This window comes from Ovis canadensis, chromosome 15 (assembly GCF_042477335.2).
Source record: "Ovis canadensis isolate MfBH-ARS-UI-01 breed Bighorn chromosome 15, ARS-UI_OviCan_v2, whole genome shotgun sequence".
NCBI lineage: Eukaryota > Metazoa > Chordata > Mammalia > Artiodactyla > Bovidae > Ovis > Ovis canadensis.
This window is the reverse complement of record NC_091259.1, coordinates 90,159,014-90,173,720: the sequence shown is the minus strand read 5'-3', so window position 1 is coordinate 90,173,720 and position 14,707 is coordinate 90,159,014. Positions and strand designations below refer to the sequence as shown.

At 45.3% G+C, this 14,707-nt stretch overlaps 1 protein-coding gene across 4 annotated transcripts in view; it reads left to right on the top strand.

Annotated features, from left to right (window-relative positions):
• Positions 1–4,653: 4,653 nt before the first annotated feature.
• PATL1 (PAT1 homolog 1, processing body mRNA decay factor) overlaps positions 4,654–14,707 on the top strand; it is a 31,238-nt gene continuing 21,184 nt past the window's right edge. For 2 of the 4 annotated variants that reach the window (XM_069553250.1, XM_069553248.1), the window contains exons 1-4: positions 4,654–5,486; positions 7,399–7,510; positions 13,502–13,719; positions 14,013–14,093. In XM_069553250.1, the coding sequence (XP_069409351.1) occupies positions 5,472–5,486; positions 7,399–7,510; positions 13,502–13,719; positions 14,013–14,093 (426 nt within the window). In that variant the 5' untranslated portion in view covers positions 4,654–5,471. Of the gene's footprint in view, positions 5,487–6,230; positions 7,301–7,398; positions 7,511–13,501; positions 13,720–14,012; positions 14,094–14,707 lie in introns of those variants that run through there. The other 2 variants (XM_069553249.1, XM_069553247.1) reach the window with 1 other exon arrangement.

Here is a 14,707-nt window from a genome sequence, read left to right as displayed (position 1 = left end):
TCATCCGCTGCCCCCAGAACTGGACCCTGGATACCAGATGCTCCACACCCCCTCCTCTGTACTCAGAAGGTACATTCTGCCCACCTTTCCCAAGGTGGGAGCTACTTTTAAGGACAAGAGAGTAAGATGTTGTTGAGACCACCTGGATGGTACGCATGACTGGACTCTGTTCAGGGTTCTACATAATCTTTTAAGATTCTGGAAGGTGAGTGCAGTGATCTATTCATCTGACTGCCCCAGACAGACTCCGTATGTAAGTTCTCTTGCTTTGTAGGCGCTTCCTACCACCTACCAACCTGGAATGGCTCTCTCCAGGCTCTCCTTGCCCTTCGTGTATGGGGACCAGTCTGTGAACCAATATGAGTATGGGCCATTTATTTATCTCAGCAGGATGGTGAGGCTGGTTTAAAAGAAATACAAGAAAACATGTACCAAACCGAGTAGAGAAAAGAATGCTGAGTAAGACTCGAATGTTAGATATACCAGTTAATATCTGGGGAGGCAGTTGAACTGTCCCCTATGGGATTACCTTTCTATCAAAATGAAATCATCTCAACTGGACAAAAGTAATTTGCAGTTTAGCAATCTTCTGCAAAATAACATCTAACTTGTACCCAGTTTGGCACCTCACTAACAGTAAATGCTCAGTCAAATAAAATTACTCCCCGAGAACTTCAAGTTATCCTTAGACAATGTTCTTGTTACAACACAGAAAGGGCACATAGTAACCTTTTTCCTTATTTCCAAGTTTGGTGTAACTTTTCTAAAGAGAAGTCCCAGGTACCTATCAGTAGTAATAAACCACTCCAGAATTGTGTGTTTTAAAACAACCATTTATTGTTTCACCACAGTATCATGTGTCAGCTATTTGGGAAAGGCTCAGCTGAGTGATTCTTCTACTCCACATGGGGTTGAGTGGGGTCACTTGATAATATTCAGCTGGTAGTTGAGTGGGTCTGGAGAGTCCAAGACAGCTTCATTCATCAGTCTAGTGTGGCTGGTGATTTGGTTTCAGCTGGACCCCTCTTCCTCTCCATGGAGCCTCAGAGCTTTCCCACGTGACCTCCTCAGCGAGGTAAGTAGGCATCTAACGTGGACCCACAATGTCAGCCTTCTCAGACACTAGACACAGAGCTGACACAGTACGCCTCCCCCCACCTCTCCATTGGTCAAAGGCTTCACAGTCCAGTCCAGATGCAAGGAACCGTGGAAACAGAACGCACCTCTCGATGAGAGAAAGTCAAAGAATCTGCGGGCTCTTTTAATCTACCGCAGGTTTTTGTCTTACACATTTTTATTTTCATTATATGGCTAGTCTTTTTGTCTAAGGTCTGCTGCACCAAGGGTTCCCGTAACTTTCTAGGATGTCCGTCACAACTTTGTTGACTATGTAAGAAATGACCCTGTGGACAGCCCACCACTCTTTTTCCCTCTGCAAGCACTCAAGGGTAATAAAGCAGTGGTTCTCAAGGTGTAGTCCCAGAACCAAGAGCATCACCATCCCTCGGGAACTGTATGAATGTAATCCTTAGGTCCCACTCCATAACTACTAACTTCATAAACTCTGGGGATGGAGCCCAGCAGCCTGTTTTAATAAGCCCTCTTGCTGAGGTTGGGAACCACTATTTTAGAACTGTACATTACTTAATGAAAATCAATACAACATCTGAAACTAGTCTCCCAAGAAAGTGCATTTTATGTTTTTACCACCATCTAAAAACAGAAAGAGGATGTCTAGATTCTGTAAATACCACAGTGGGTTATTTACAACTTCTGAAAAAGGACAGACAATGCTAAAGCACGGCAGTTTTCACTAACTGATGTCCTCTCTCTGATGTCAAAAGCCTTTTTCATACACCTGGCATGAAGGAAAGACTTTTATTCCATCCACTCAAGGGACACTCTCCAGAGACCTCATGTCATATTTCCCCAGAATTACTTGTGAAAATAATTTGTACCTTCTCCATCTTAAGAATGGGCTTGTTGGGACTTCCCTGGTGGCCTAGTGGATAAGACTCTGTGCTCCCAAGACAGGGGACCTGGGTTCAATCTCTGGTCAGGGAATTAGATCCCACATGCAGCAACTAATACGCTGCACATCCAGATAAATACCTATTTTTTTTAAGAAAAGAATGGGCCTGTTATGTAGTTCCAAAAATACACTATTCACCTAAAGGATTCTCATGAGCCTCCATTAAAGACAGGCCTCACAGTATAGAAAAACAGGTAATTTTATTCATGGTCTCTATGATACCTTGCTTTCTGTTTCTTTCACTTCTGCTCGTTATAATTTTTTTCCTTATTCTTTGAGATTATCCTATTTTCTATATAAACTGCTTTAGCTATCTCTCCCTTACTCCTTGGAAGGAAAGTTATGACCAACCTAGATAACATATTCAAAAGCAGAGTCGTTACTTTGCCAACAAAGGTCCGTCTAGTCAAGGCTATGGTTTTTCCAGTGGTCATGTATGGATGTGAGAGTTGGACTGTGAAGCTGAGAGCCGAAGAATTGATGCTTTTGAACTGTGGTGTTGGAGAAGACTCTTGAGAGTCCCTTGGACTATAAGGAGATCCAACCAGTCCATTCTAAAGGAGATCATTCCTGGGTGTTCTTTGGAAGGACTCATGCTGAAGCTGAAACTCCAATACTTTGGCCATCTCATGCGAAGAGTTGACTCATTGGAAAGGACCCTGAGGCTGGGAGGGACTGGAGGCAGGAGAAGGGGAGGACAGAGGATGAGATGGCTAGATGGCATCACTGACTCGATGGACATGAGTTTGAATGAACTCCGGGAGTTGGTGATGGACAGGGGTCGCAAAGAGTGACACGACTGAGCAACTGAACTGAATGACTGAGCGACTGAACTGAACTGAACTGAACTGAAAAGTCTTTCTATGTTAATAAGTTTATAGCTTAGTTCTAAATGTTTCCTACTTCCCATTATGTTTTCTCAAGTAGTTCATTAATTAGAGGCATAGTTTTTTTTTTTAATTTCTGATTTCTAGCATAATCATCAGAAAACAGGATCCACAATATCAGGCATCAGCAAACTCTTTCTGTACAGGCCAGATAGTAAATATTTCAGGCTTTGCTAGCCAAATGGCCTCCATTGTAAGTATGCAACTCTCCCTTGGTTCCTTAAAGCAACCAAGAACATGTAAATAAATAAGGATGGCTGCATTCCAACAAAACTTTACTGACAAAAACAGGCAGCTGGCCAGATACGACAGTGGGTCACAATCGCCAGGTTTCCCAGGTGGTGCAGTGATAAAGAATCCTCCTGCCAGTGCAAAAGACTCAAGAGACTTGAGTTTGATGGGATGGGAAGATCCCCTGGAGGAGGAAATGGCAACCCACTCCAGTATTTTTGCCTGGAAAATCCCATGGACACAGGAGCCTCGTGGGCTATAGTCCATGGGGTTGCACAGAGTCGGGCACGATTCGGCAGGCATGCACAGGTCTACATGGCACCAATTCTTTGATCATTGTTAAGACTTGCTGGTACCTAGCATATGAAATTGTGTAATGTTGTATGAATGCTTGGATTCTAATTATCATCTTATACTTAGCCTGCTCCATTTCAAGCTTTAGGTCTAGCCCATGTAATCACTCACTTTTGTAAAACCATCACAGCGATTAAGAGACTGGATTTTTGGAATCAGAAAGACCTGGTTGCCATTGCTATGGGTGGTTTATTAGTGTTAGTCTCAGCCTTGCCGACTCTTCTTTGCAACCCCACGGACTGCAGCCCACCAGGCTCTTGTGTCCATGAGATTTTCCAGGGATACTGGAGTGGGTTGCCATTTCCTTCTCCAGAGGATCTTCCTGACCCAGGGATCGAACCGGAGTATTCTGCACTGCAGGCAGATTCTATGCCGACTGAGATACAAGGGAAGTGGTTTAGGATAAATTATTTAACATCTCTAATCCGTAGGTTCCACATCTATAGAGAAAATAATAGTACCATCTCACAAGTTCAGAAGATAAAGAATCTGCCTGCCAATCCAGGAGACCCAGGTTCGATCCCTGGGTAGGGAAGATCCAAAGGGAATAGCAGCCCACCGCAGTGGTCCTGCCTGGAGAATTCCAGGCACAGAGGAGGCTGACGGCTTACAGTCCATGGGGTCGCAAAGAACGACACAACTGAGCGATTAACAGTATCACTGTCTCACAAACCGCCATCATGAGTAGTAGTGGAATCATCGTGCCATGGAACCGCTACTCTGTGAGGCAGGTATCATTAAATCCACTTTACAGAGAAATTAAGCCTCAGACACGTTTAGGTAACTTGCTCCAAAGCTAATAGCCAGTGACAAAGCACTGCCTCCCACCCAGAACTTCCAGTTCCAAATTCACAATGTCCACTCCTCAGACTCTGATTAAGCTGGTCAGACTAACACGCAAGGAATTCATGCCACTCCTAAGGCGAGGCTGCACTCAGACACCAGGAGAAAGGAGCTGCGAAACGCCCTCCTTCTTAGAATTAATTCTTCGTGGTGCGACGTTAATCCTCGAGGAGAGTCCTGAGGCCGAAACGGCAGGGCGGGCCGCGCTAGCAGAGGTTAATCCCCCCACGGGCTCGCGGAAGCACGGCGCCCCGGGCGAACGCCGTCCCAGGCTTGATCCTCTCAGGAGCTGGTGGCACCAGCGGCGCACTCAGCCTCCAAGACCGCGCTGCCCCCGGACGGGCTGCCCTTCTCCGCTCTCCCACTCCGCGCGCCTGGGGCCTAAAAATACCTCTCGGGTGGAACCTCCCTAAACAAGTCTTCGGCCTTCTTTTTCTTTTTAACGCCCTCACCACTAAAGAGACATAAATCACAGCCCCGACCTGCTGTCGGCGCAGCGGGAGACGTGCCGCTGGTAGTGGCAACGAACGCCGCCCCTTCCGAAGGCCTGAACGTCCCGCCGCCCCTCCCCCGCATTCGGCGCAAACGGCCGGTCGCGAGGAACGCCGAGCACCCCGAAGACGGTGCTGGACGCTGGAAAGACAGTCTAGGAATCTCCATTTCTTCCAGCCCAAGCTGACTCAAGCCTGGGACGCTTCAAAGCCCTGTCCTGTGACAATCACAAGGCTTTTCTCCGCCCCGTCGGTGACGGAAAACTCGTGACTGGAACCTGAGCGCCGGGCGAGCGCAGAGCCGCGGGGGGGCGGAGCTACAAGCCCAGACCGCGAGGAAGCCCCCGACGGGCGGCGCGTGCGCAGTCTCTCGCCGCGGGACCGCCTTCCCGCCGCTGAGACTAGGAAGCGGGACGCCAAATCTGTCCCCGCGCAGCCGCCGCCGCCGGGTGCCGAGCGGGGCGGCCGCCCTCGCCGAGGCGCGCCTGCGCACGTCCCCACGCACGCCCCGGCGTACGGCGGCGGCCAGGGGTCGCGAGCCGGTGGAGGACCCGCGCGCGGAGGAGCCCGGGGAGTCGGCGCCTCTTCCCTCCCTCTCCCATTCCCCTCCCCGCTCCCTCCCCCCCCCCCAGAATGTTCCGCTACGAGGTGAGCCGCCGCGACCGGAAGTGACCCCTCCCTCGCTCCCGCACGAGCCCCGCTCTCCTCCTGTCTCTCTCACGCGCGTCGGTCCCGCGCCTCGGGGGGGGAGGGGGCGGCCGGGGGGACCCGCGGGACCCCGCGGAGGGCGTCGGTTCTGGGGTCGCGGGTTTCAGCCGCGAGTGGTGAGCCAGCTTCGCGGGGGGGCGGGACCGCCCTGTCGGTGGCCGGCGGAGAGAGCTGACCTCTGTGTCGGGCTGGGGCGGGCCCGTGAAGTACCGTGAGCACACAGCCCCCCGCCCCCGCCTCGGAGGAGCGCCGAGTAGAGAGCCGTGCCCCCGCAGCCGGGGATCCCTGTGGAGGAGTCACTCGGGAAAGGCCAGAGACGCGTTTCCCGCCCTGGACACGGAAGCGTCTCCCCCTCACAAACGGGCGATCGTCGGGCCCCGGGGGCCCGGACTTGCCTTCTGACCGGGGCCGAGGACTGTTTACTGAAGAGGACTGGGGGTTGGGGAGGGGCGTGTCCCGCAGGAGTTCCTTGGGGGCGAGCGGACGGAGACGTAGGCTGGGGGAAGGTCCCGGGAATGCAGGACCCGTCGAGAGGCTTGGCGCTGTCGCTAACTCGCCGTGTGACCTCTAGCGACTCCTGATCCCTTGGACTGTTTCTGGGACTTGTAGAACGGACAGGGTTGGCCTAGGTGATCCCTAAGAGTCTCTCCAATTTGAGAAGCAGTGATTTGGTTCAGTAGACTTTCGTGATTTGCGAGTGCTTCGAGAAGTTGCCTCTGATGTGGAGGCTGTCGCCTGCTTGTTTCGTGTTGAGTTTGGGAGGACTTAAGATGGGTAGACTGGCCCCTGAAGCTAACTTTTCGTTTGGGAACAGCCTCGCTGAGAGGTGGTCAGTCAAGGTATATCAGAAATGTGCCTGCAGAGAGCGCGTGGATTTCCGACCCTGAGTCTTTGGAAACTGTGGACACATAGACCTTCTATTTGATAGGAATGGCTCAAGATCAAACTGGCTTTATGTAAATATGGAGAGAAGCGATGAGATGCAGTGGCAAGGTTCCCAAGAAAACTTGGGAAATTAATCAGTTGAAAAGTGAAATGAAGGGGGAGGGAAGGGAGTGTTTAGAACACACCTAGGTTGTTATGTTGATATCTAGCATTGTCTAGCAATATCCAGTGTTTGTCTAAAACTTTGCCTCCTTTGAGCCTCACAACACCCCTGAAGGAGATGGTATTGTCCCTGCATTACCACTTAAAGAGATTGTGGTTTAAAGTCTAACACAGCGTGAGACAAAATAGGTGCTCAGGAGGTTTTGAATGAATTAATCAGAAGGGGTGTGGCTTGTCCAGGTAGCTTGAACTTGTCACATCAGTTTTTCAAGAGTTCACTGTGATTGAAACTTAGCTTTCTCTTTTACCACCAAATATGAGCCTGTAGGAAAACAAAATGTGTGAAGGAAAATGAAGAGAAAGCTTTAAAAGGGATTAATGGTTGAGAATATGACATGAACATGGGGAAGATGAGAATTTCAGTGAAAAATAACTCAGGCAAAATAATAAAGTGTTCATTTTCAGTTGTCATTGTAACAAGTGATGGGAAGGAAGTTGCAGGCCTAATTTCTTGGTTGCATGAGGAAATGCTATTATTAGAGCCTTGATAAATAGAGAAATGGAAGTTTGGGGGAAGAGGTTAAATAAATAGGAAAGAGAAGCTGAAAGAAAAGGTACTGAATCTTCCAATGTCAGGGAAATCGGGGGATAGAAAAAATGCCATCTGTACAGAGAGTTATAATGAAGCTATTGTGTTGATTGGTAAGGTAAGAAAAACATTTTTAGAACATTTTGAAATTGAGGTGGTGAACTTCCTGAATAGCTAATCTTTTTCTCTCTTTTTTTTTTTTTTTTTTTTTTTTAGTCTTTGGAGGATTGTCCTCTGGACGAAGATGAAGATGCATTTCAGGGCCTGGGAGAGGAGGATGAAGAGATTGATCAATTCAATGATGATACATTTGGGTCAGGTGCAGTTGGTAAGTGGCAGCTTTCTTTTCTCATGTCTTGGTCTCCTGCTCTTTTCAAGTGCTGCCTTTTATCAGCATTGATACTTTTGTCTTAGCAGGAATATCCTCATTCACAGAGTTGGCAGACTTCTGTTCTCCACTCCAAGCAGCTCCCCTGCTCCTCTGGGCTTCTGTTTGCCTCGCTTACAAAACCAGGTGTTTTTCTAAGCTGTTTCCCTTCCAGCTTTATGATCTGTGGCCCTCAGTTGACACTATGGGAAAATCAAGTGATTAGAGAAGTGCACATTTTATAAAGGCTTAAAATAATCCTAGAAGAAGTAAATATTTATTTGTGAAATGTACAAATTAACTAGTGGACTAGGAGAAAACTCAGATTCAGATATGTATGTTTTAAAATTTAGTTGATCAGTAGTATATAGCATGATCCTGCTGTTGTACTGTAGAATATTCAGCTAAATAGAGTTTTTGATTCCACGAATTTTGGTGATAGAAAGTCTTCATAAGTTAGAAAAGTGCTGTGCACAGATGAGATTTTCTCATCCCTGGAGACAGATAAATATTTCAGGAATTGGAAGAGGTTAAAAAATTAAAGAGCCAAACTAAACTAAAGGTCACAGTTATAATTACTGAGATGAGAAATTTAGGGAGCAAGTTTATATGATAAAGTTTGAAACTTGAGTTTCTAGAAAAAGCATACTAATAAGTTAAAATTAAACTATACTTTAAAAATGAATAGGTAAGGGAATTCCATGGTAGTCCAGTGCTTAAGACTGAATTCTCACTGCCAAGGGCCCCAGGTCCATTTCTGGTTGGAGAACTAAGATCCAGCGTGTGGGAGGCCAAAAAGAGGGAGATGCAGCTATCTTTGCTTTGACTGCTGCTAAGTCACTTCAGTCGTGTCTGACTCTGTGCGACCCCATAGACAGCAGCCCACCAGGCTCCCCCGTCTCTAGGATTCTCCAGGCAAGAACACTGGAGTGGGTTGCCATTTTCTTCTTCAGTGCATGAAAGTGAAAAGTGAAAGTGAAGTCGCTCAGTCGTGTTACGACCTCATGGACTGCAGCCCACCAGGCTCCTCCGTCCATGGGATTTTCCAGGCAAGAGCACTGGAGTGGGTGCCATTGCTTTGACTGATGGTGTTGAAAACCAACAGTGACCGCATTTACACTGGGACGTGTGCATCTGTGGAGTTTCTTTGAACTCTGTCCAAGCAACAGATATTCAAACTTAAGCAATAAGGAAGAAGAAGAGGAAACTTCCCAGTATTGGGTAACCCCAAAATGTTGAATATCAAAAACAAACAAGAGGTCTTTAAAAATGTATTGGTTACTGGTTTTGCAGTGACCTAAATGGCTTAAGTTTGTTTAAGCTTAGACCGAGTTGAGTGAACTGGCAAAAATGAAAAAATGTTCTTTGTTCAGTCAGGGTTTACAGAATTCACTGGAGAACTAGAACTGCCGCTTTCGGGAGCAGGAAGAGGAGTATTTAAGGTGGAAACAAGGCTCATTACAAAAGGGAACTGAAGACCTTTTGGATTCCAGCCGTAGTTAAGGGAAGAGCTCTAGTTAAGGGAAGAGCTCGTCCCAGAGGATGATCCAAGATGCTGCTCTTTCTCCAGGGAGGTCACAGGGGAGGGGGGAAGAACAGAGGATGACGGGAGTAGGGGCTGGTGGGAATTGCAGACTGTATTTGAAACTTTAGCAAAAACCTATAGAATACATTGAAGCTGCAGACCAGTGCGTGCTTGCTTCTGGAGCTCTTCCTCTCTTAAAATAGTGTACTGAATGCTACCAGTTTATAGCAGGTTCGTCTGTGTTAAAATGAAGTATATTAAGATGAGACATAGTAAACGCCCTCAGTCTGAGCCTGGGCTGGAGAGAAATAGTCTTGCCTTCTCCCTGACTTCTAGAGTGCTCGACTGTTTTCTGGGTTTCTCCCGAGATAAGGAGAGTACTGCCTTAAAAGAATTTTAAAGTATGCAGAATTGTGTTTTATGGGATGGAAAAGCAAAAAGTGCACACACATTGAAAAAGCCCCCAGGGTTACACAGTAAAAGAACAGGTTGGTAAAAAGGTAAGAGCAGTGAAGTAGCATGTGGATAGGGGAGCCCATTTCTGTCCCCTGAGGCACAAGGGTGATTAAGGACTTCTTGGTCTACAGAGTCCGTAGTGGAGAAAAGATTTCCAGATGTGAGCCCATAACATTGAGACAGTTGTAAGGTTAAAATCCTAGTTCCTCCTAACACCTTGATATAAATAGTATACAGATTTATAAAAAGAAAATTTCTAAGTCCACCTGTGATTTGTTTAATATACTTCCACAGATGGGTAGAGAATTTAAACAAGGAAGTAGAATGTTAGACCTGTGACATGTTTTGGCTTGATGGTTTTTAACTCAAGAAGTGAGTGTCTTGAGTAATACCTGATAATACAATAGTTATTTTAAGTCACTGGCTACAAATGCTCTGATGTCACCTTTCTGTAAGAAACTAGTCAGTGTCTTTGCATGGAAAAAAACATTTGCATCATCTTTGAGCAATAAATGGGCCACAGTAAGCTCAACTCATTCTCTAAAAATGAAAGCTTACACTTCCAAGGTATTTATTAGATACTCGGGACCATTCTAAATGTTTTGCATCTATTATCAATCCTCATAGCAACCTTCTGAGGTAGGCACTATTATTGTCGTCATTTTAGCCAATGAAGAAGGAAAGTGCCAGAGAGGTTAAGTAACTATGAATACAATCAGTGTAAACTACGAGTTATTTTTAAGAGTCTTTGGGGAATCGTTGGAAATCTTCTGCCTCCATGTGGAAGGATCCTCATTCTTTCTTCCTCCTTTTTACTGATAGCTGCTGAAATCTTTAGAGACTGAGATTACTCTAAAATTAAATTAAGTGTACTTCCTTTTTATTTTGTTTTTATTCAGATATATCCCAGAGACAGATTTGAAGGGAATTGCCACAACAAGTACATGTTTATAAAAGCAGACAGGGTTTTAGTAACTCACATCTGGGTATAGGTTAACTTTTTTTAACATTTGTATTTATTTGGCTGTACTGAGTCAGTTGCGTCACATGAGAATCTTCACTGTGGCATGTCGGATCTAGTTCCCTGACCGGGGGTTGCACCAGGGCTCTCTGCATTGGGAGCACAGAGTCTTAGCCGTCGGACCATCAGGGAAGTCCCAGAGTATAGGTTGAGTAGTTGAAGGAAAGTAGGTATCTCTTTCCCTTCATTTCTCTTGCTGTTTGTTTTCCCTACCCTTCATCATTTTGATGAGTATGGGTTGAGGTCAAATAAACAAGGGCATGTTTAAGTAACTATATTTTTCAGTCATTCAAAGAAGATACAGAGTGAAGGGTCTCTTTACACCAAGGACATGTGTGGCCTCTGACGTTGCTTCAGGTGATTCTTCACAAAACAGGAAATACCTAAAATGACGATGATGGTGTTCTGTGGCATAGATTTCTTTACTTAATGTTTGAAAAAGTAACAATTCACAACAGAGCCTTTCTTACAGAATATGGCTATTAATCAGTGTTTTTTAAATTAATTACTAAGGACAAATAGATTATCATCGTTGATGAGACATATAGTAAAGCTTCCCTGGTAGCTCAGGCAGTAAAGCGTCTGCCTACAATGCAGGAGACCCAGGTTCTATCCCTGGGTTGGGAAGATCCCCTGGAGAAGGAAATGGTGACCCACTCCAGTACTCTTGCCTGGAAAATCCCATGGACCGAGGAGCCTGGTAGGCTACAGTCCGTGGGGTCGCAAAGAGTCAGACACGACTGAGCAACTTCACTTCACTTCATAGTAAAGTTAGTAAATAGGATTATGAGAAGTGAATGAAAACTCTTCTACATTAGAATTAATCCATTAACAAATCAGTTTCTTAAATTTTGGTAATAAATGTTTTTAAAACATCCCATAATTTGGGATTATAGACTCTTTTTTTTCCCCCCTTTTTTTTGGCACTGTTGGGTCAATAAGGTTGGAAAAACCAGTTGGTCCTTCAGAGCATGCTTGGCTTACTCTTCTTTAGCAAAGATGACACCAAATATTAATGTCACAATTGATTTTTGATTATGCTATTCCTTGTGTGTTTTTAGTGACTGATAACTTGGTACTGTAAATCTTTATCTAAACTAGATTTTTCCCTTACTGTGCATAGCACATTCAGATCTACCACAGTCCTCCAAGACTAGACGGTGGTTCCGAGCGTATCAGGTTATAAGTTTGGAAATCCCACTTAACGTTGTTTTTATCAGTAGTTACGTGTTTCTACTTTAAAAAATTTAACATTCCTGAAGAATTTGTGGGGAAGTTTCGCTAAGTTGCATATTTGTATAATGTTTAAATTTTTTTTTTTTAGCAAACGTGTATTAGTAAACAAGAAAAAGGAGTAAAGATACTTTTAACAAGTTGCATATGAAAGTCTGAATCTTTTTTTGAAATAGCTACCATTTATTACATCCTTAGTATATACCAGACACTTTTTTTTTCTTTGTATGTTGTTTCCAGTCCTTCTCCTTTCTTTAAATGAGCTATATAGAAAAATTATATGGGGAGGATTGTCATTAAGGACAGTTTTCAGAATTCTGTGTTGTGATGTGAGTTATAAAGAGAATTCCCTGGTGTCTCTCTGTGTTGGGTTTCGCAGAACACACAACACTAAAATAAGGATAAAATATGTAACGTATGCAGCAGGATAGTGCGTGGGGCTCTGGTGGGTTAGATGAGGCAGAGGCCAGAGCTGAGATGAAAAGATTATGTAGAGGAAGCATCAGTGAGGAGGGAAAGAACGGGGTCTGAATTTGAATGCTAAAGGCACAGTAGTAGCGCTTTTATGATGGAGGTAGAAGGGAATGATGAGTGATGTGGTTAAGGAGCCTGGAATGAAAGAGGTGATGGAGGTGAGGTCTAGTTCTGGAGAAGCTGATAAAGGCTTCTGAAGATTTTCATCTGTGAAATAATGCTCTGTCGGCATAAACAATGAGAAAATTACCTAGGATCAGTGATACAGACTATAGTAGTGTGCTGAAATGGCAGCGGTTAAAGAGGGCTGGTGCTCACCTTTCCCCTGACGTACTTGCAGTAGCCTCCTAACAGAGCTCCGTGCTTCCTGCAGTGCGACCCCGTTCTCCCCAAATCTGTTCTCAGCATGGCAGCCAGATGGATTCTTTCAGCAAGCCCAGCCACATCCTGACCTCTGAGGGTCCCATTTCAGAGAAGCTCTAAAGGACCCCTGAGAGCTCCCCTCAACCCGCACCAACCTCATTTTTCTTCTACCCTCACCCTTGTTCATTCCAGTCCAAACGCAGCCCTTGCTGCTTCTGAAAATTGTCGGTCTCTAATCCTAAGTCCTCTATACTGACCGTCCTTTGCCTGAGACTTTCTTCCCCTAGATATCCACGTGGCTAACTTCTTAACTCCCGAAGTTTTGCTCAGATGTCACTTTCCTTGTCTGTTTCTTATGGTGATGGATGCCGTGCACCTAGAACAGTGTTTGTCACATAATAGATGCTCAGAGCACACCAATTGGATGAAATGAATGGATTTAAAAGCTTGTAAAGAAGATCACAGTTATCTAAGAGAAACTTGTATGCTAGCATGAGTTTTTGCCTAAAATGTCACAGAGTCTCAAACCCACTGGTTGTAGTATATGCATATATCACCAATTTAGAAATCTGTTTCAGAATATAATCTAGATGCCATTGCTAATGTATTAACCTATTACTTTGAATTTTGTAAATTAGTTTGAATTTAATTTTTTTGAAAATCAGTTTGAATTTTATTCCTGCTAGGATGTTTGTTCTCAATGGTGAGAAGCCCACTTTAAATGTGCCCCCTTAATTTAAACCTTATTTCGTGTGTCTAGGTGGAAATTTAACTTCCCACCTGTCTTCTGGAGTTGGAATTATTTATTGGCTGACAGAAGAATTTCATGAAACTTTTAATTCCAATATGAACTCTGTTTCTTTTTCTGATTTCCTCATAGATGATGATTGGCAGGAAGCTCATGAGCGCCTGGCTGAACTGGAAGAGAAGCCGCCTGCAGCAGTTAATGAACAAACCGGCAATGGAGAACGGGATGAGATGGACTTGTTGGGTGACCATGAGGAGAATCTGGCAGAGAGGCTCAGTAAGATGGTGATTGAAAATGAACTTGAAGACCCAGCTATCATGAGGGCGGTACAGACCAGGCCAGTGTTGGAAGTAAGTGGCTGTGAGCTGGAGCACACTAGGAATTGAAGTAGAGTATTGGGCTTTGCTGTTGCTGTTTCGTTTACGATACCAAGAGAGTTACACGTTCCGTAGAAATCTGATGGTATTATTCCTCATAGCAGTTCTAGAGATGAAGTTGGGGTAAAAGGTATTTTCTAGAATGTGGTAATTTCTTGATCCTCAACAGTTGCAGCTCTTTGGGAGCTTTGTTCACCACAAACTGGTAAGTTCCCCAGAGAGCCTGCACTATTCCACACTTTGTGTGTGTTTTCCCTTCTTGCTAGCCCCAACCAGGAAGTCTCAATTCCAGCATCTGGGATGGATCTGAAGTTCTGAGGCGAATCCGAGGACCACTGCTTGCTCAGGTATTAAACGTTTTCGCGTTTATATAAAGTTTCTAGCGTCCGCAACCTGGCTCCTGTTGTTGCCCTTCCCTTACTGGAGCGATGTGCAGCTGTGTGCTCTCTGCTGGCCTTGTGTTGGTCACATCGTCCAGCAGCCGTAGCTGAACCTCAGACTCCATGGTAGTGCCCACTTGATTGTGCTTTCCTTTGAAATGGTTGAAAGGGAGCCATTGGAACATGAAAAGTTTGGCAGCTTATGATCTCAGTTTCAATTAAAGTCATTTTAGGGGCTTCCCAGGTGACACTAGTGATAAAGAATCTGCCTGCAGTGCAGGAGTTGCAAGAGACATGGGTTCTATCCCTGGGCCGGGAAGATCCCCTGCAGTAGGAAATGGCAGTTCACTCCAGTATTCTTGTCTGGACGACTGAACACACACACTCACTCACTTTCAGGTGCACCTGTCAGAGCAGGTTGCTGTTGGCCAGGGGTCGAGGGCAGTGGGAGAGGTGACTGCAAAGGGACAGCGCTGAGAGAGTTTGGGGAGCGACAAAACTTCTGAGTCTTGATTTTGGTGGCAGGCCCATGACTCTGTGCATTTATCAGAATTTAGTTCTCTATGCCACAGAGGGTAAAT